This window comes from Littorina saxatilis, linkage group LG12 (genome assembly GCF_037325665.1).
Source record: "Littorina saxatilis isolate snail1 linkage group LG12, US_GU_Lsax_2.0, whole genome shotgun sequence".
In the NCBI taxonomy this organism is placed as follows: Eukaryota; Metazoa; Mollusca; class Gastropoda; order Littorinimorpha; family Littorinidae; genus Littorina; species Littorina saxatilis.
In genome coordinates, this window is record NC_090256.1 from 21,790,511 (window position 1) to 21,812,781 (window position 22,271).

General features: G+C 42.3%; 2 protein-coding genes across 2 annotated transcripts in view; both read left to right on the plus strand.

Annotated features, from left to right (window-relative positions):
• The window catches only part of LOC138981504 (UPF0415 protein C7orf25 homolog), a gene marked incomplete at its 3' end in the record, with an annotated part of 128,692 nt that overhangs the window by 30,770 nt on the left and 75,651 nt on the right, over window positions 1-22,271 (plus strand).
• LOC138981508 (uncharacterized) lies at window positions 16,586-20,634 on the plus strand. The gene is made up of 2 exons (XM_070354453.1): window positions 16,586-17,862; window positions 19,539-20,634. Exon 1 carries the CDS (start codon window positions 16,715-16,717, stop codon window positions 17,828-17,830), a length of 1,116 nt encoding a protein of 371 aa, XP_070210554.1. The 5' UTR covers window positions 16,586-16,714; the 3' UTR covers window positions 17,831-17,862; window positions 19,539-20,634.

Consider the following 22,271-nt stretch of genomic DNA (forward strand, 5'->3'; position numbering starts at 1 on the left):
TGTCTCTGTCTATGTGTGTGTGTGTGTGTCTCTCTCTCTCTCTCTCTCTCTCTCTCTCTCTCTCTCTCTCTCTCTCTCTCTCTCTCTCTCTCTCTCTCCCATCCGACTCCTGGCACACAGGTCAAAGCAGAGGTTAACTTGAGTTCACGGAGTGTACCCAGCAGGAGGGGGGTGATTCGGGTCAGAAGTGGGGTAAAGCACTTTGGTCTTCAGTCTTTGGGTTATAGCTTTCAGTGGAGAAGATACCAACATGAAATTGCACTATGCTCTACTATTTATTGGGGGGTCGAGTTATTCAAACCAATCAAAAACTCTTATTCTTAAAATGTAAAATATTAAGTCTCAAACAGTGATTTCTCCTTGCAAAAATACATAAACATACATACATACACGCACGCACGCACGCACGCACACACACACACACACACACACACACACACACACATACACACGCGCGCGCGCGCGCACGCACACACACACACACACACACATACACACACACACACACATACACACACACACAGAGCGGTAACACTCATGTCTACTTGGTTATCTTTCACCCTCGTTTAAGACTCTCTCTCTCTCTCTCTCTCTCTCTCTCTCTCTCTCTCTCTCTCTCTCTCTCTCTCTCTCTCTCTCTCTCTCTCTCTCTCTCTCTCTCTCTCTCTCTCTCTCTCTCTCTCTCTCTTGCGCGCGTGAGTGTGTGTGTGTGTGTGTGTGTGTGTGTGTGTGTGTGTTTAGCACTGTATCCTACCACAATTTTTCTGTTTTTCTGTTTTGAATCTTTCATCAATCCAAGTATCTAACAAACCCTGGGCTAAGAAAACAAAATCACACCGCGTAGACGCCTCAGCGATTGAATCTGAAATCAAAGGCAGAGGGAAAAAACATATCTTGCATGAGTGTTGGATAGTTTTCAATCGTCCCATAACCACTCCATTACCACACCCACTGCTAGGGCAAAAAGAAGAGACATCCGGGAAGGCACTGAGTGACATTTCGTATCGACCGGCGTTGGATAGTTATAATAGATTAAATATAAACCGTCACTGCCTGAAGGCATCCTTCCTTGGTTTTTCTCCTGGCATTGGAAAAGTGAAGGATTCTCTTTGCCATAGCATCGTATTTCGGGGAAAGGGGGGGATTGTGTGTGTGTGTGTGTGTGTGTGTGTGTGTGTGTGTGTGTGTGTGTGTGTGTGTGCGCGTGTGTGTAGAGACATATTGGAAGAAATGACGACGAGCTCGACGCTGCACGGCGGACGCTGTCAGCCCAGCTTTTTTTCTGATTAGCGGAAGTATGTGTGTGAATGTTTGTGTGTGTGTGTGTGTGTGTGTGTGTGTGTGTGTGTGTGTGTGTGTGTGTGTGTGTGTGTGTGTGTTGTTTTTTAGTTTGTACGGTATGTATGTATGTACTCTTGCGCAAAGTGCAGCGACTTGCTATTAATGCCCAACAATAAATAATCAAAGCGACAGTTCGCACCTCATCACACCTCGGTTTGTGCTAGACTGAACAGAGAGACGTCATCGACTTAGGACTCTCTCTGTCTCTGTCTCTGTTTCTCTCTCTCTCCCCCACGCTCTCATTCTCTCTCTCTCTCTCTCTCTCTCTCTCTCTCTCTCTCTCTCTCTCTCTCTCTCTCTCTCTCTCTCTCTCTCTCTCTCTCTCTCTCTCTCTCTCTCTCTCTCTCTCTCTCTCTCTCTCTCTGCGCGTGTGGCAAGTGCTGGTGCCTGGCTTATTGACAGTGCTTCACCTGTGTGACGCAAGTGGCAATGACGGGTCAGGAGTAATAATCGCGTGTGAACAAATCCTCACTGAGTGCTCGATATCTGTATGTCTGAATTTGCACGGAATGCCTTTTGTCATGAGAACTCGTTTATTGACACCTATTGGAAATAGTCACTCTAAGTCACGATCACGCCCCCCCCCCCCCCCCTCCCGCCACACATTCCCTTCAATTCTTCAGGTACAATTATCATGATGACGTCACAGGTTCTAAGCCACGAGATTATCTTCCGAGCATGCTATGTCTCTTTCCGTACACGTACTAGTGAAGGCTACTTACGTTTGGCATCTGTGGGTGATCACCCCTTGATAACCTTGCAACTGACAATGCTATCAGACATTTTATTTACAGTTTGATTTTAGACTTCTATCTTAGACCAGGAAGAGGATCTAACCTTACGTCCTCTTTGCACAATACAGAAACCTGCGACAGAGGAACACGCTTTGCAATCAGACTCAAAATAGTGATCGCAGATTGGGAAATCGAAAACACATGGATGGCTAGCTAACGTTCACAAATCCCGAAACAAGAAAGGTTAGGTTTAGGAACGTTAGTTTATAACAACATGATTTTTTTTCCCGCCGAGTGAGAAGTCGAATTGTTCACGACACGAACGTTGTCTAGTACTGCTTAAGGATGAATTGCCATTTTGAGTGGTAAAAAGACGAATAGCGTTTCGAGGCATCTGGAGCAGTGTCCTATCATATACCACTATCACAACAGCGGATGTGCTTTGCGTTGAGTCCTGACCTGCGTCGTCATTTATAACTCTTTAGCAGTCAGCCGCCGACCCAACCCCCCACCCCCACGCCCCCTGGTGCTGTTTACATCGGCAAATGAATCGCACATCTCTCCTCTCGCTCTCCGTAATACTTGATGAAATTGCGTGCTTGGTCGTTGCAGGCCGTTGATGTGTATACTACAGCAGCGGTCCCCCATCTGGTAAGCCGGTTCACCTCATCTAGCCTCTTCTTCTGCCAACATGTGTAACCTAGTTCACGTTCGACCGTATAGCACGAGCTGTAGTTGTTGCTTCTTTCTCGCGTTCTCTGGGTCATGGGAATGAAGAAAATAGCACCTTCTGCTTTTGTTGTTTGCTGTAAGAGTCAAACAAAAGAGCTAGTTTTCACTTGCATCTCTGTCAACCGGTTTTTCCTCGTCGTATTATTGGGTCATTGGTCTTTTTAAAGAGTTAGAAAGAGGATAAGGAACAATGGTTACTTTGAAACGGCCGAGTTTAAGTCAATAATAATGTCCCTACCCCCCCCCCCCCCACCCCCAAGAGAAAAAAAAGAGTTAGAGACAGACAGACTTACAGACAGAGACGAAGAGGAAGTACACACGGAAAAATAGTAACTTTCAGAAAACAATCATGACCAAAAAAGATAACGAGAGAGAGAGAGAGAGAGAGAGAGAGAGAGAGAGAGAGAGAGAGAGAGAGAGAGAGAGAAGGAGACAGCTAGAGAGACGGAGAGAGAGAGAGAGAGAGAGAGAGAGAGATAGAGAGAGAGAGACTGAGAGACTGAGAGAGAGAGATGGCAAACTTAAAACGACTGTATTTTGATCTTTGTCCTAAAAAAAAAGATAACGAAGAGGGAGGGAGGGAGGGAGGGAGGGAGGGAGGGGGGAGGGAGAGAGAGAGAGGGAGAGAGAGAGAGAGGGAGAGGGAGAGAGATGGCAAACTTAAAACGTGTGTATTTTGATTTTTTTCCTCAAAAAAAAAGAAAAGATGAAGACAAAGAGAGAACTAGAGAAAGGCAGAGACAGACAGAGACAGACGGCAATTGTAGTGTGCACATTGACTGGGCGAGCTCGTGTGTTCGCGCATCCTCGGGCGAGTGTTAAATGTCTGTAAGCTCTCACAGTATGAATTCAGACATGGGACTGGTCCGAATTTTATCGGAATTCCGATATTTTCCTTAGCTCACAGACCATTCTTGAGATCGATGCAAATTCGTTGAGAAAAAAAGGGGGGGGTGGTGGTGGTAGTATGAACCGTTCAGCTGAAGCTGTCTGCGTCTGAAGTCAGTGCATTCGCACCCCAGCACTCGCGTGAACCCATAGCAGTATCATGGGTCGCGTTTGATTGGCTGTCGATCTCCGACGATTATTGCCTAGGCCTAATTATTCACCGATGGCGGTTTGCGGGTTGTTTTGATTGGCTGCCGATCTCCAAACGCCGAAGGTGAAAAGGGTAGCATCATGGCGTCTGGATTCCATATTGTTTTGTCGGCTGTGGAAGCTCTTACGATCGACGACCAAAGTGTGAAAAACAAGTGGAAAGCCAACTGGCTGTCAGAAGAAGTGACTGTCATTATCAACAAGAAAGAAAGGCGCCAGCTCATTGGCGACAGTATCGCCAAGATATCCATTCCCGGTCAGGCCGTGTGCACGTGGTGCGACAAAGGCCACTGCGTTGTGAAATACGGACTTGGTGGAAAAAATGTGTTGGTTCTGAAAGTTTTCAAGTCAGTTGTGTGTGTGTGTGTGTGTGATTGTTATAAATTACACTTTTGTTTAAAATGCCAAAACATATTATTCTTGTGGTTTTTACAGCTTTTTAAAAAGGCATGATCTAATTTTTTGCTATCAGGAGAGGCCCCAAAATAGCCTTTATAATTCTAACATCCATTTTCCGTCAGGGGGGCTTTGCCCCCTTGAACCCCCTACCGGGGCGTTGCCCCTGGACCCCGGCTTACTTTCCTACTTTTGGAACATTTGCTGGTCTCATGTCTGAGTATGGCTCGCCGGGAAATGAGAATGAAGATTGTATTGATTTGTGAAACCCACCTTTCCCTTTCCTTTTTTCTCTCCCCGTTCCCTTATTCTGATGAAGTGTTTGGTTACATGAATCGAATTCTGAAAATAACAATGTTCTTATAAATCTTAGGCTGAGGCAAAAGCTTCAAATATAGCTCCGCGAAATGTTTGAAGAAAATAAGAAAAGAAACGTAAAGGATCTGCCATCCAGCCAGCAGCAACAAGAACAGCAACAGTTGTTATAATGATACAAATCCCGTTTGGAAAATTGAGAACTGCATTTGAGTGTCCGGTTTGCTATAAAAGGACAGAGGAATGTTTTCATTGGTCAAATTTCCTCTGTATATTTGTGATGACTTGTTACGGATTATTGAAACTAGTTTAAGATAACTTTATTAATCGTGCTTATTTGAGAGAGAGAGAGAGAGAGAGAGAGAGAGAGAGAGAGAGAGAGAGAGAGAGAGAGAGAGAGAGAGAGAGAGAGAAAGAGAGAGAGAGAGGGGATGCACCGAGAGAGAGAGAGAGAGAGAGAGAGAGAGAGAGAGAGAGAGAGAGAGAGGGAGGGACAGACAGAGACAGACAGACAGACAGACGACAGAGAAGATCGATGTGTCTTTCTTGCCTCAGCTCACTCCTGTTACAGGAAAGAAATGAGAGTGGGAAGAATGACAAGGGGGCAGGACATGAGGACATGGAGGTGCAACTGCTTCACGACATAATTCGTAACATGTGAAGGACAAACCGCTGCCTGTCACACACGCCCAACCATGTTCCCTCCCTATTTCATTATCTCCCTTGCCACTGTCTGTTGCGCACTCAGTCAAAGAAATGCAACAGCCTGCTTCCCTCCAACTCGCGTAATCACTGGTTTGCTTAATGTCTTTTCTTGTAAAGAGACCAAAAAGCAATGTACTCACGTTAAAATGACGAACACGGAACGAATAACAGCGACGTTTCGACCTAAGGGTCTTCTTCAGGCACAAAAACACAAAAATACACACACACAAAATTGTGAGTACATTGCTTTTTGGTCTCTTTATTGTTCCCTCTCACGTGCAGTCGCCATTGTTTAATACTTTCGTCTTTTCTTGTCTTTTCCCACCGTCCCGTTATGTTTCTTCTTCATCGTCTTCTTCTTCTTCTCTTTCTTCCTCTTCTTCTTCTTCTTCTTCTTCTTCTTCTTCTTCTTCTTCCTCTTCTTCTTCCTCTTCTTCTTCCTCTTCTTTCTCCTCTTCCTCCTCTTCCTTCTTCTTCTTCTTCTTCTTCTTCTTCTTCTTCTTCTTCGATGACACTGTTATTTACGACGCGAGAAGGCATGTCTATAGATTTCAGACATGAGATTTTCTTGTAATTTTACGATTTTTGCATCTGTCAAAACCCCATGCAGTTGAAGGGTTTTTGGATTGTGTGTGAGTCAAACTCAACAGTGGAAATGAAGTGAGTGTAAACCACAGCTTTGCTCTCTATCTGTTATTTCAGTCAAATGGAGATGTCAAAATCCCATGTCTTATGTTTGATTTGTTTTTGCATTTGATCACTTTTATCGAGAAACGACCTGTAAATGCGAAAAATTACTACATAGCTTGGTCTCGATTGATGGTCCCTTTCAAAATCAAATTTGGCGGTGCAATTTCTGAAAATTAAAGAAAGAAAGGAAAAAGAGAAAGAAGGAAAGAAAGAAGGGAACAGTAAGTAAAACTTGTAAGTAACTCAGTCAGTCAGTAAGTAAGTCAGTAAGTAAGTCAATCAGTAAGTAAGTCAGTAAGTAAGTAAGTAAGAGTGAAAACTTTGATGAAAAGAAACTAGGAGGAGCACAAAACCTCGTTTGCGAGGTCTATGCATTGCGTCTCTTTCTAAAAATCAAAAACAAAAACTAGTTGTCATTTGACCCATTCTTTTGTTGGAGATATGTGCAACAAAATATAAAAACCGATACTGTTAAGAAGAAGGCCGAACCATCAAAATCAAAGCAATTCACTAATGCACCAAGAATGTTGCAATGTGCGGACGGGCGTGCGTGAATGTTTAATCAATCCACATGATAGAAGGGCGAAACCCCTGTCTCTTTTCCTCGTTATCTGTTACTGATCTACAAAACCACGGAGATACTATAACCTTTAAAAGTATTGCATCGACATTTCTTTTGTTCCTTCAATAAATGACCTTTAAAAGTACCGAATCGATGTGGGGGTTTTCTTTTATTTTTCTCAACGTTTTTAGTACGCACTTCAAAATAGAATCACCGTCTCTAAGTGTGTTTGATCCCAGGAGAACTGTTCTCTTGATCTTTGTTTTTGTTTTTTTTTGTTATCGCAGTGACAAGGAGAGAACACGATCATGTGCTCCTATAGCTCTTTTAACTTACTTTTTGAAGAGGATCGCTTTCGCTTTGTGTCTGCCTTGTCTTTCCGTTACATGTTTTAGCGTTCTTTCGTGATTCCATGCAAAGAGAGAGCTGCTGGAATACTAAGTTATATATATTTTAGCATAGCTAGTGGATATCATGGAACCCTCCTTTTTTATTTTTTTAGATACATCAAGCTCCGATTTAAGACTTCCCTGTTAAGACCTTGATTCTCTAGATTAGTTTTCTGCTCAGAACCTACATAAATGTACCTCCATTTCAAGACTCCCTCCTGATTTTCTCAGAGTTTTAGAGGTCTGAAAGAGGCCTGGGGGTTCCACTGTATTTAGTGTAAAGTGAACTCCTTCCTACTCGCCCGCTGTTTTCGTGCTCAATGAAACTTTTCCATTTTAGTCTTCATCCAAGTTATTGCCTCGAGAAAGTATTGTCAGGAAAGCTGAAACCGATTGCTTGAGGTAACGTTGTTCAGCGCTATGTCTAACACACAAGGTAACCCAAATCCGGGAGTGTTCGAGCTTATATAGCCACTTTCGAAGCCGGTGTAACACGAGAAAATTACTCCCACGAGATTTATACTCCGGAGTAAACATTTCGTATTAAAAGTTTACTCCCTTTACGAAAAAAACTACTCCCCCATAGCACGAGAAAATAACTTCCAACGACAGGTGTGTTCCGAGTCAATATTTCGGTCGAAAATGTAACTCCCCTGACGAATAAATAACGAATAAATTATTCCACCTTAACACGAGTAATTTACTTTCCACGCCAGGTGTACGCAACGTTTACTCCCCTGTTATGTCCCCTGTTAGTCTTGGTGGTGGAAGGGGTAGAGGGAGGGTAGGGAGACATTTGTTTGCGCGAGATCACATATTGGCATTATCCCTTCGCCCGCATCCCATTTTCGCGTACGAGATTTTTACTGGAAGTAAAATTTTGGGGAGTCAAAATTTCGTGGGGGGAGTACTTTTTTCGTACCTTGGGGAGTTCTTTTCTCGTACAAAAGGTGTACTCGGAGTAAAAAAAATCGTACTAAATTTTTACTCCGGAGTCAATTTTTCGTGGAGTAAACATTTCGTGTTACACCGGTGTTTGTTTACAAGTACAGTGGAACCCCGTCTTAAGACCTCCAAAAATCTGAGAAAACCAGGCCTTATAAAGGAGGGAGTCTTAAAATGGGGTAATCTTACCGAGTTTATGAACAGAAAGTCTGAGAAAATAGGATCTTAAAAGGGAAGAAGTCTCAAATTGGGGGTGGGGGGTCCACTAAACGATAATTTGGTCTTACAAAAAACAGAATGATGAAAAAGAGGATAAAATTCGCCTGTTCATTACATATACTTGTTATTCTCTCAGGTGCCAGGACATTGGTTCCGCGTAACTCTGATGTACTCTTGTCGCACATGTGTGTTTTTAGAGCGCGTGGTCCCTGTAACGCTATCCCCATAACCCCATAAAGCGTTATGCACAATAGTAGTTACTTGGACCAAACCCAAAAGAGGCGTTGTACAGTAGAAGAAACATTGAATGGACATAATTATGACTTTCATCCAACATTGTCCCCCATGGCTTTCGCACACCACCGCCTTGTATTTAAAGCGTTTTGATTCTTTTTCGTTGTACCTTGTGGCGGGCTGGAGGTCATGTATTTTGGCTTGTTATGACAAGCTTGCAGGAAACTTTTGAACCCCAATTTTTAGCCATGCTAATCGGAAGAGGATGAAAGAGCACAGAAAAGACAAGAAAAGGGGCAACCTCTGGTGTTTTGGGAGAGCATGCTTATCTGTAAATGCATACATGTGTACTGATCGAGCCTCAACTTTTGACGTTTAATCGGAATAACGCTCATTTGAAATGCTTTTGGACCCAACAAAAATATCAAGAGGAAACTCTTTTCTCACTAGAAAAAATATTCTGGAAAGTTTTTTTTGTTTTTTTATCCTAGCAAAATAATCGGTTGAGGAATGAAAGCAAGTGCATTCCAGGGGCACGAAATATACCTTGCATATAATTGGCGTCATCAAGTCTACATTCCAGACTTATTTTCAGAGATTAAAATGTAAAGTGGTTCTTACTTTAAAACTTGTACTGCAAGACTTAAATTCGATGCATATTTGCAAGAAATGTCGTTTTTACATTTAGTTAATACTGTATTTGACTAAATGTTCTGCGGTAACATTGAGAGGGAGATTACAGTGTGTGTGAGTGTGTGTGTTTGTGTGTGTGTGTGTGTGTGTGTGTGTGTGTGTGTGTGTGTGTGTGTGTGTGTGCTTGTGTGCTTGTGTGCGTGTAGAGCAATTCCCAGAAAACTACTTAACAGATATGGACAAGAAACTTTACACGGGAAATATTCCTGATAATATCCCCGCACTTTTCATTCTACTTTTTGTTGTTGTTACATTTAGTCAAGTTTTGACTAAATGTTTTAACATAGAGGGGGGAATCGAGACGAGGGTCATGGTGTATGTGTGTGTGTGTGTGTGTGTGTCTGTCTGTCTGTCTCTGTGTGTGTGTGTGTGTGTGTGTGTGTGTGTGTGTGTGTGTGTGTCTGTGTGTGTGTGTAGAGCGATTCAGACCAAACTACTGGACTGATCTTTATGAAATTTGACATGAGAGTTCCTGGGAATGATATCCCCGGACTTGTTTTTCCTTTTTTCGATAAATGTCTTTGATGACGTCATATCCGGCTTTATGTAAAAGTTGAGGCGGCACTGTCACACCCTCATTTTTCAATCAAATTGATTGAAATTTTGGCAAAGCAATCTTCGACGAAGGCCGGGGTTTGGTATTGCATTTCAGCTTGGTGGCTTAAAAACTAATGAGTGAGTTTGGTCATTAAAAATTGGAAACTTGTAATTAAAATTATTTTTTTACCCAGTGTGGACATCAAAAGGGACCCAAATCAGCTAACTTTTACAGTAAATTCATTCCACCTCGCCCTCGACTAGATTTGTACAAGTCTAGTCTTGCATTCTCCTGATCTTCAGTATGGAATTCGCTTCCAACTGTACTTAAACATATTCCATCAGTCAAGGCCTTTAAAAAACAAACACACAGACATTTGTTCGAAGTCTGATTCAAAGTGAAACAGTTATTGTAACATTGTGGCAATTCGTAAATTGGTTTATTCCGATATCTTAAACCACCCTAATTTAATCAATACATAAACGTTATCTTATAGCTTCACATGTATATTAGCATGCGTGTATGCAATTTATGCATGGAAAAAGATACGGGATACGATTCTCTTTTTATGATTGTTGTTTTTCTACACTTGACTTGCTATTTGTTTGCTTGCTGTTGTTGTTTTTATTCAGGACCTCATGTTCTTATTGAACGTAACTTTGCACTCATTATTATCATTATTATTAGTGTTATTATTTAAGTTATTGAGACATCCCAGTGCACTAATGGATTTATAGAGCAAATCGAGAAAATTCATTATTGAACGAAGCGCATAGCGCTGAGTTCAATAATTATTTTCGAGATTTGCTCTATAAATCCCTTTGTGCACTGGGATTGTTTCAATAACGATATTGTCAGTACCGCCAGAGAAAAAAGAAGATTCAAAACGCACATTTTGCAACGCGCATTTGGATAGGCGTAACTGTGTGGTCAGGTTTGTGTCACTGGATCTACTTTTGTGTGGGCTGTCTCAAGTGTGTCGTGCTTTCGTCACACGCAAACTCTTGTTTTAATTTCTGTTGGTAAATTCCAGTGTAGCGTTAAGCTAAAAAGTGATGATCTTTCATAGAGACCTCATTTAAACTCGGAGAAAGGACTGTGCTCTTCGCGATTCCTTCATCGAGCTTCGACAGATTGACTGTGCAGAGTGTTGCCCCTTGGCCAAGGCCACGGTACGCGGTTAGCAGACTCGGATTTTCAAAGTAAATGTGGTATGTTTCTCGTGGTGTATCTTGACTCATCGGGGAGACTGGTACTATTATATATGAACCGTAAGAATGCTGTGAACCCTACACGTATTATGTCCCCATCGTTTGTTTGTTCACATTTGCCCAACATGTTAATTTGCTGCGAGGTTTATGTCGTCTGCTAGGGCGGCTAGGGCAAGCGAACCACGGCACTGCACTGCAGTCTCATTTCAAAAACAACAATTGCTCGTCTGCACGCATGAGGCAGGCTGGTAATAAGTTTTATACATGGTAAGAACGTTCTTAACCCTACACGTTTTCGATTCCGATTGTTGTTGCCTTGAAATAATAATTCGGAAACCATTCATTTACTGAACTGATGCAGTCGTATTTCAGTGTAATCTAGTCTGCTACGTATCAACTGTGGCACAGGCACATGGAATCTGTCAGAAAAAAACACTTCTGCTTTAATTGAGAAGCAGGAAATTTATGGTATTGTGGAGAATATAAGCTACATGTCATTAATTAATTCTGAGGATGAGAGCACAGTCTCGCTCAGGCAAAGGGCGGAAGAATACGCTCTGTGGAAAAGTTAGCGCACTCCAAGAGTGCGCTAACAGTTTTAGCGCATCGCCATTAGCCAATCAACTGGTTCACATCAGTCATGTGACACCAGTACTTACTGACAATTATTATTATTTTATTGTTATTAATCTTATTACCATGAAATCATCATCATTGCCTTCATTGCTATTATCATTGTTACTTTTGCTATCTTTATACTTCATAGTTTTTATTTAGTTAATCTATAACTTTTGTTTTGCTTTTGAATGTTACTTATTACCATATGTATGTTTCGTCAAATTCGTAGTGTCCATATACTCTTTTCATGTGTTGTTTTGTTCTCGTCTTTGTTTGCAAGGACAGATTGTAAGACTAGGCAATGCCTAAAATCTCCATCCTTCTGTAATAAAGTTGAATCAATCAATCAATCAATCTCTCTCTCTTTCTCTCTCTCTCTCTCTTTCTCTCTCTCTCTCTCTCTCTCTCTCTCTCTCTCTCTCTCTCTCTCTCTCTCTCTCTCTCTCTCTCTCTCTCTCTCTCTCTCTCTCTCTCTCTCTCTCTCTCTGTTGTGTTTGTGTCCTCGGTTGGATATCTATGTATATGTTTATATGTGTCACAGTGTTACAGGCTTCGTTTTCTGAGAGTATTCAGACGTAATTATTGACAGGTAGTGGTACGAAGGGTCTCGACTGTGCCCAGGAAAGGCCAACCTTGGTAGATTTAAACCCAGTAAACTTTCAAGTGGTGTCGATGTCCTTCTGTCGTTCGTCCTGAACTAGGTTAGTCGAGCAAACAAAGAAGCGTGTATGTGTATACCTTTACGTGTTAATGTCTGTTGTTGTTGTTGTTGTTGTTGTTGTTGTTGTTGTTGTTGTTGTTGTTGTTGTTGTTGTAGTTTGGTGTTGTTGTTTTGATGTTGTTGTTTTGGTGATGTTGAAGGTTGTGTCTCTTTTAACATCCCTTTTTACGTTTAGTCAAGTTTTGACTAAAATAGAGGGGGAATAGAGACGAGGGTCGTGGTGTATGTGTGTCTGTGTGTGTGTGTGTAGAGCGATTCAGAGGAAACTACTGGACCGATCTTTATGAAACTTTACATGAGAGTTCCTGAGTATGATATCCCAAGACATCTATTGAATTTTAGTTAAACATTTTTGATGACGTCATATCCGGCTTTTTGTGAAAATTGTGGCGGCACTGTCACGCTCTCATTTTTCAACGAAATTGGTTGACATTTTGGTCAAGTGATCTTCGACGAAGCCCGGACTTTGGTATTGCATTTCAGCGCGGAGGTTTAAAAACTAATTAATCAGTTTGGTCATTAAAGTTGTCATAAAAATCAAATTTTCTCAAACAGATTTAAAATTGATTGTATCGTATTCTTCATCAAATTCTGAATCTAAAAATATATGCATATGTCATGTTTGCTCTTAAAATGGGATCACAATTAACGAAAGTAGGTTAATTAGTACATGTACTACGATTAAAATGTAAGAAGCCGATCCAAAAATGATTTCATCTTAATCTTTTTCATTTCCTGATTCAAAAAGCATATAGATATAATATGTTTGTATTAAAAACAAGCTCAGAAAGTTAAAAAGAATACAGAAAAGCGCACTTTCCTGCTCAGCGCAATGTGTGCTTTACTGGCTCGTCAATTTCACTTCGTTTTGCACGTGAAAAGTGAGCGATTTTCTTGCCGCGGGGGTTGACGAAGCTGTATTGTCTTGGTGAAAAAAATGCAGTGCCTTCAGTTTCGTTCTGTGAGTTCGAAACATTGACTAAATGTTGTAATGTCGCCTAACGCGACTTGTTTAATGTAAACATGGCATTGTGTGCAGATATGCGACTACGCTATTAGTATGAGGTCTTCTGGCGTTGTTGTTGTTGCTGCTGCTGCTGTGCTTTTTCTGCCTCTCATGAAAAATCTGTTATGAAAGCCGTCCTAATTTCTTATGTTAAAGTGACATTTGTTTTGTTATGTGTTGTTGCTGCTATTGGCATTGTCTGCTTCTTGTTACAACCCTGTTTTGACAGAACTTGGGTTATTATCCCTTGTTAGAAAAATGGCAGTAACTATTCCCAAACGCCCACGGCTTCCCAAGAACTCGATGACACAACAATAGGGTTGTCGGCCAGGACAGATTATTTTCCGCGGTATGGATTATGATAGGCGCTGTAGTGTCGAGTTCCGGAGAAAGGAAAAATGCAGGCAATCAGGTCTGTTTGCTCATCGATAGTGTAATGTGACGGAACGATTCGCCCTTGCTTTCGCCGCCTCCGTCGTTATCTCCACTGATGGCTCGTTAAGTGCTCGGCTAAAACTGTTGATGGGAACTTGGAATGTTATTACGCCGATAGTTTGTTGTCTCTCGGGAGACGAATTCACACGTGTGTTCGGCGCTCGGATTGCAACTCACGTCAAGAGTTGCTTTAGTTTCTTTGTTGGGATTCTTCTGAAACTGTGGACAGAAACCTGGAGTACTTTTGCGAGAGTCTGTATGTCAACCTTGTAATTTCTAGCTGTTGATGAAACTTATTTCTTTACGTTTTTATGACAGAAGTTATCCTCCATGCCTTCGAAGGTTCTGAAGGACTGATAAAACTTGAAACTTAAAAAGCGAGATTAGATCTTACGTGTACAACATTCGGTGTTCACCTCTGTTTGAGTTTTAATCTTGCAATAGCATGTGGTCAAATTCAAGGTCAAATGGCCAATAGCGGTCACATTATAGGTCGCTGCATTGGTCGTGTAATAGGATTGCCTGTTGCGCCCCTTGATGCCCCCATTAATGTCATCGCGATGAGCTGGTGACTTGATGGCATGAATAATTCATTGACCTCTGACCTTACGGGGCAAGAACGGGGCCAGTGTGTGGCAATCATAGAGTCACAGGCTTCGTTTACTCTGAGAATTCTGACATTATTGACTGGAACGTAGAGCCTGCCCCGACTGTGCCCAAGAAAGGCGAACCTTGAAATGGAGACTTGGGAAGTAGTCCCCTTATTTTGAGCGGGCCAAGCCTCTGTATAGACCAGCGGCTGAAAAGTCATCAGGTATTCGGAGGACCTAGGGCCACCTCAACCGACGCCGTCAGTTTTGACATTGGGAAAAGTTTGTTTCAAGCGTTTTTCACTGACGCCGGTCGGTCGAAAGCCTTGCAATGCTTTTTTTGTTAGACTGGAAGAAACAGATCAAACAGACCGGGGGCCGAGTAGCTCAGTTGGTAGAGGTGATTCTTGGGTCACGGGTTCAAATCCAGGCCGGGATTTACACGGGTCAACATTAAAGTGCAGACGCAGAGACGATATCCATGTCCCACCGCCATCCATGACACGAAAATGACCTCGGTCATTCTGCCATAAGTGCAGGTGGCTGATTACACCTAAACACACAAACACCTGGGTAGTGCAAATCTTGTTGCTGAAAGCCTTCCACACGGAGGAAGCAATCCGAATTTCCCAGCAATGAAATTAAGTAATGGATATCTATAGTGACAAGCAATTCGGAACAACACATAAGTAGTTGCGGTAATCGGAAACGTCCTGTGTTTTGTCACATTTTATATGAAAATACACAAAAAGAAATCGTCAACCCTTCACTTTGACCAAGTGACTGATCATGACCTTAATTATTCTCTACCTTTATCAACTTTCTCGGCTAGCCTGGTTGACCTCTTGTACATTAATATAATGAATGTGGATCGACAACGAGCCTAAAGTGCAATGCACCATGCTCATTATGCTCTGTGGGTGGCAGTATCCGCGCACCCTTTCCTAAAGTGCAATGCACCATGCTCATTATGCTCTGTGGGTGGCAGTATCCGCGCACCCTTTCCTAAAGTGCAATGCACCATGCTCATTATGCTCTGTGGGTGGCAGTATCCGCGCACCCTTTCCTAAAGTGCAATGCACCATGCTCATTATGCTCTGTGGGTGGCAGTATCCGCGCACCCTTTCCTAAAGTGCAATGCACCATGCTCATTATGCTCTGTGGATGGCAGTATCCGCGCACCTTTTCCTAAAGTGCAATGCACCATGCTCATTATGCTCTGTGGGTGGCAGTATCCGCGCACCCTTTCCTAAAGTGCAATGCACCATGCTCATTATGCTCTGTGGGTGGCAGTATCCGCGCACCCTTTCCTAAAGTGCAATGCACCATGCTCATTATGCTCTGTTGGTGGCAGTATCCGAGCACCCTTTCCTAAAGTGCAATGCACCATGCTCATTATGCTCTGTGGGTGGCAGTATCCGCGCACCCTTTCCTAAAGTGCAATGCACCATGCTCATTATGCTCTGTGGGTGGCAGTATCTGCTCACCCTTTCCTAAAGTGCAATGCACCATGCTCATTATGCTCTGTGGGTGGCAGTATCCGCGCACCCTTTCCTAAAGTGCAATGCACCATGCTCATGCTCTGTGGGTGGCAGTATCCGCGCACCCTGTCCTAAAGTGCAATGCACCATGCTCATTATGCTCTGTGGGTGGCAGTATCCGCGCACCCTTTCCTAAAGTGCAATGCACCATGCTCATTATGCTCTGTGGGTGGCAGTATCCGCTCACCCTTTCCTAAAGTGCAATGCACCATGCTCATTATGCTCTGTGGGTGGCAGTATCCGCGCACCCTTTCCTAAAGTGCAATGCACCATGCTCATTATGCTCTGTGGGTGGCAGTATCTGCTCACCCTTTCCTAAAGTGCAATGCACCATGCTCATTATGCTCTGTGGGTGGCAGTATCCGCGCACCCTTTCCTAAAGTGCAATGCACCATGCTCATGCTCTGTGGGTGGCAGTATCCGCGCACCCTGTCCTAAAGTGCAATGCACCATGCTCATTATGCTCTGTGGGTGGCAGTATCCGCGCACCCTTTCCTAAAGTGCAATGCACCATGCTCATTATGCTCTGTGGGTGGCAGTATCCGCGCACCCTTTCCTAAAGTGCAATGCACCATGCTCATTATGCTCTGTGGGTGGCAGTATCCGCGCACCCTTTCCTAAAGTGCAATGCACCATGCTCATTATGCTCTGTGGGTGGCAGTATCCGCGCACCCTTTCCTAAAGGCGGTCCTTAATTCAGCCCGAAGACGTCTTCCCGAAAATTCAGTGCCAAAGCTTCGTCCAGCCAGCTTTGTGAAGTAGACTTTGCGAAGTCGACTACGCCCTATTAATTTTTGGCTTATCTTCGTTACGCTGGTCCAGTATGCTCGCGAAGCTCGAAAGGCGCGTTACCTATAATTCCATTTCGGTAGATTCCGGTAAAACTCCGGAACAGTTGAGATGCGCATGCCCGGAAGTGTCATATCACGTATGCTTCCGGTGTCTACAGAGCGTGTTTTAGATTACACTTACAAGTTTTTTGGAAAATCCTTTTCCATACAATGGATGACTCATCCATCAAGGGTCAAAATGATCCAGATTTGGACCTTGGTTTGTTGGACGACGATCCAACTGACTCAGTTATTGAGTGTGGTCCCCAAATTTTGAAAAAGACTCACGGCAAAGCGACCGGTAAAAACCACACTCATGTCTCTATTCCTCTGTCTGACTGGATTGGGATGAAGAAACAAAATGAGAAAATCTTGGCTTTGCTTCAAAAAGAACCCGACTCGGGTGATGATCGTCGATCTGTACGGTCAAAAAAGCGAAAGAGAGTATCTGATTATGAGTCAGACGACGAGTGTGACGTTGATGAAGAGATCGATGATTTGATGAATCTCGGTGACTCAAAAGAAGGAAATTCATCTAGCGAGACTGATGAACTTGAACTGATCCAACACGACTTCGAGAATGATGAAGACGTTGGAGAAATAATCAATGATAAACTTGCAAAAGTTCTGGACACTATGTCAAAAGGAAAAATCACAGAAGAAAAAATGAAAGAAAAACTCTCGGCACACAAGCGACCAAGCAATTGTGACTTTTGTGTTCCCCGTGTGAATGCAGAGATTTGGGGTGTGATGGATCACAGTGCAAAGAGTGTTGATTGCAAAGCACAAAAGACGCAAAAACAGTTGATGACAGCCACTTATGTGTTGGCTACAGTCGCTGATACATGCACAAAGAGTTCTAGTGTGGAAACGAAAACCTTGATGAAGCCTATTCTGGAGGCAGCCGGGCTAGTGCTGAAAACTATCCATGACCTTTCATTGGATAGGAGGAACAGAATTCTCAATTCACAGAGTCTGAACCGAAAGTACAAGAAACTGGCCTCCTCTGAAATTCCAATTACAAACAATCTGTTTGGAGATGATCTCAAGGGCGCTTTCGCTCAAATTGACACCACATCTAAACTGGGACAAAGTTTCACAGTGTCCAGCAAAGGAAACAAATTTTTCCCGACCCGGGCAAAAAACTACCAGGACTCGTGGTACGAGAACAATTCTCATCAGAACTTCAGAAAGGGACCCTACCAGACTTGGAGAGGGCGAGGAAAAAGACCTTTTCAGCGTGGCCGAGGAAGGTTCACGCACAAGACGGGGCACGACACGGCCTAGACAGTCCAGAAAGTAGCACATCTACAAGTGAGGTAAAGTTGAATGACAAACAACAAAAACCATTTGTAGCAGGTAGAATTCAGCATTATTTGTCTGAGTGGAAAAAGTTAACCACAGACAAATTTGTTCTCAGTATGGTAGCTGGTTCAGAAATACCTATTGAAGATTATGCAAATTTGAATTATGGAAAAGTTCCAAAGAATCAAGTTCAGGGAAATCAGTTTTCAATAATGGACTCAGAAGTTGAAAAACTCCAAAATATGGGGGTCATTGAAAAAAGTTGTCATGAAAAAGGAGAAATTATTTCTCCAGTGTTTCTGGTGAAAAAACCAGATGATACATTCAGACTCATTCTGAACCTCAAAAAATTTAATGAGTCTGTAGAATACCAACATTTTAAAATGGAAAATTTGAAATCTGCTACACAGATGATGACAAAAAACTGCTTCATGGCGTCAGTTGATCTGAGACATGCTTACTATTCTGTACCAATTAATACAGAACACAGGAAATATCTCAAATTCATCTGGAGAGATCAGCTGTACAATTATACCTGTTACGCAAATGGTTTGTGTTGTTGTCCAAGATTCTTCACAAAATTACTGAAGCCTGTCTATGCTTATTTGAGAGCTAGAGGTCACCTTTCTGCCTCCTTCATTGATGACTGCTATTTACAGGCAGAAACAGCTGAAACCTGTAAATTGAACATTCTAGAGACAGTCAAATTGTTTCAGGCATTGGGGTTTGTGATTCACCCAAACAAATCAGTACTCAAACCTTGTCAAAAAATCAAATATTTGGGATTTTGGTTGAATTCTAAAGACATGACAGTCACACTTCCACAAGAACAAGTACACAAGATCAAAACAGCTTGTAACAACTTGAAAAGAAAACACAGGTTCACTATTAGAGAACTTGCACAAGTCATTGGTTTGCTGGTAGCGTCTTTTCAGGCTGTCTTGTGGGGACCTTTGTTCTATAGAGATTTGGACAGAATAAAGACCAGAGCTCTAAAAATGAACCATGGCAATTTTGAAGCTGTGACAAAATTGACTGAAGAAGGAAAAACTGAGTTACAGTGGTGGATTGATAATGTGGAACACTCTCATTATCCTCTAGAAGTTACTGAACCCCAAATAGAGTTCAAAACTGACGCTTCGACTTCTGGAGGTTGGGGAGCAGTTTGCCAGTCTGTGAAAACAGGGGGCAGGTGGAATGAACAAGAAAAAACCTGTCATATCAATGTTTTAGAACTACTAGCTGTAGACTATGCATTGAAAAGTTTTTCTAAACAAGTAACAGGCAAACATGTCAAACTTTTGACAGACAACTCTTGTGCAGTTGCATACCTGAATAATATGGGCGGATCTCGCTCAGTGGAGTGTGACAGACTGGCCAAAAGAATCTGGATTTGGTGCAAAGAAAGACAAATATGGTTAACGGTGGCCCATATCGCTGGAATTTTAAATGTCGCAGCAGACAGGAAATCAAGGTCTTTCAATGATTCCACAGAATGGATGCTAAATACAAAAATTTTTGAAAGCATCAGTGACAAATTTGGAAAACCTGAAATAGACCTTTTTGGTTCTCGTCTAAATTATCAGGTGAAACCCTTCGTTTCTTGGCATCCAGATCCAGAATCTTTTGCAGTGGACGCATTTACTATAAACTGGAAAAAATGGTTTATTTATGCGTTTCCTCCTTTCAGTGTCATCCAGAGAGTCCTTGCAAAAATAGAACGGGACCAGACAACAGGAGTGGTTGTACTTCCTCTCTGGACGACTGCGGTGTGGTATCCACAGTTCTTACGTCTGCTGATAGATCATCCGGTGCTGCTGCCTCGGGGGAAAAATGTCCTGAGTCTGGAACATGCTTCAACTCCGCATCCACTTCACAAAAAACTTCAACTGATAGCCGCAACGTTATCTGGGATGCCGTCAAAGCACGTGGAATTCCAGAAAAAACTTGTGCAGTCATATGTGCATCATGGCGTTCAGCAACCAAGAAACAGTATGAATCCTACTTATGCAGGTGGAAAGTTTTCTGTTCTAAACGGGATTGTGATCCGTTTCATGCGCCTGTAAATACTGTTCTTGATTTTCTGACAGAGTTGTATGAGCAAGGACTTGGCTACAGTGGCATTAATACAGCACGTAGTGCAGTGTCTGCGGTGCTACAAACTTGTGATGGTAGGGCAATAGGTGAACACCCACTTGTATGCAGATTTGTCAAAGGTGTGTTTCAGTTGAGGACACCTGTACCTCGTAATAAGGAAACGTGGGATGTAAATACTGTTTTGGATTTGTTCAGAAACATGAAAGACAATAATGATTTGTCATTAAAATGGTTAACGTTGAAGTTGTGTTCGTTAATTTTAATTGTTTCGGCACAGAGAGTGCAAACTGTTCATTTTATTCGATTGCGTGGAATAAAGTTCCACACAGAAGGCTGTACAATTCAAATACTGGAAAAAGTGAAACAAACAAGGCCTGGTGTTCCTCAACCAAAGCTTGAACTTCCTCTTTATACAGAAGAAGATAAACTGTGTGTGGTGAAATGCTTGGAACAATACATAGAAAGAACAAAACCGATCAGGAATGGTGCTGACAAACTTTTATTATGTCATCAAAACCCACACAAACCGGCAAGTAAAGATTCTGTTGCAAGATGGATGAAAACTGTGTTGAAACAAGCGGGACTGAAAGAATTTAATCCACACAGTTTTCGCAGTGCTTCGTCAAGTGCTATGTTCAAACATGGAGTGGCTCTTCAAGAGATCATGAACTGCGCCGGTTGGGCAAACGCTAGGACCTTTTTCAGGTTTTATAACAAACCTGTGTCGTCGGCAAAAGCAAAGTCTGAAAGGAATGTGCAGCATTCAATTCTAAAGTTCTTTGAGAAAGACTGTATAAAGAAAAGAGAATCAGACTTGAAAGTAGCATGATTTGAGATATGAACGTTGTCGTTTTCTCGCTGTTTTTTGAGAACGCTGTTTTTGAGAAAAATGTTGCTCATCTTGAGCTTGAGTTTGAAGTTGCTCGTTGTAAGAGCTCTTGTGTTGACTTGGACAAATTATTAAATAAAAATGTGAAATTGGATCATTGTTTTTGGTAAGTTTGAAAGAAACATGTTCTAATACTTCAAACTTTTATTATGAGAATGGCAAAAAATCAACATGCTTTAAAATCTCAACTGTTCCGGAGTTTTACCGGAATCTACCGAAATGGAATTAAAAACTTAAACGAGACCTTACCTGTAAGTCGAAGTTTGAGTAGAATTCCATGAGGTAGAAGAAGGAAAACGGAGGGACAGTTGCCCACCCTTCAGTTTATTCTTTTACCCACCCAATAATTATGATGAATATGAAATATTAGAAACTAATTTTTCATCATTGTTTGGATATGTTGATTATTTTACTTGCCTGATCAGGGTTGATCAGGGCGTTGAAATATGACACTTCCGGGCATGCGCATCTCAACTGTCCCTCCGTTTTCCTTCTTCTACCTCATGGAATTCTACTCAAACTTCGACTTACAGGTAAGGTCTCGTTTAAGTTTTTAATTATCTCTGCGAACAACAATAAATGGTATTTAAGGCTGAACTCAGTCTTAAGGCAGTCTGATGCTTCATACAGTTATTCGTAAATTGGGCTGCAGTACATAAATCATCCAGCTGGAACAGATTTCTTAAGGGATATTTCTAGATAAATTAATCAGGCATGGAGTGGTAAGGCGTCCGCCCCGTGATCGGGAGGTCGTGGGTTCGAAACCCGGCCGGGTCATACCTAAGACTTTAAAATTGGCAATCTAGTGGCTGCTCCGCCTGGCGTCTGGCATTATGGGGTTAGTGCTAGGACTGGTTGGTCCGGTGTCAGAATAATGTGACTGGGTGAGACATGAAGCCTGTGCTGCGACTTCTGTCTTGTGTGTGGCGCACGTTATATGTCAAAGCAGCACCGCCCTGATATGGCCCTTCGTGGTCGGCTGGGCGTTAAGCAAACAAACAAACAAACAAATCAGGCATGAGGTAGGTGATTGTTTTTGTTGTGTGTGTGTTTTGTTTGTTTGTTCTGACCTCAAAACGTTATAACAGCAAATCAGGTTGTGCACGTATAATGCGTTAAAATTGTCAAAGCGATTGTTTGCTGTTTTTAGATATTTTTTTTTTTAATTATTACTTACGTCAGTTTTCAACGGTTTTCAAGAACGTGCTTCGTAATGTTTTCACAGAAGGTCCAGTCTCCGCGCGATTAACGTTTTCAAAGACGCGTGTTTAGGTGTTTACAAAAATAGAGAATACTACATGGCTTGCCGTGTCTTGCCAGATTTTCGCGAGTTGCTTTTTAAAATATTGAACTGCGAGCGAAAGCGAGCTTTTCAATATTTGAAACAGCAACGAGCAACACAGTAGGCCATGAGATATTCTGTTTATCCTACATACT

Excerpts from the sequence above, each read along its gene's own strand:
- LOC138981508 (XM_070354453.1), top strand. The coding sequence starts at position 16,715 with ATGGATGACTCATCCATCAAGGGTCAAAATGATCCAGATTTGGACCTT.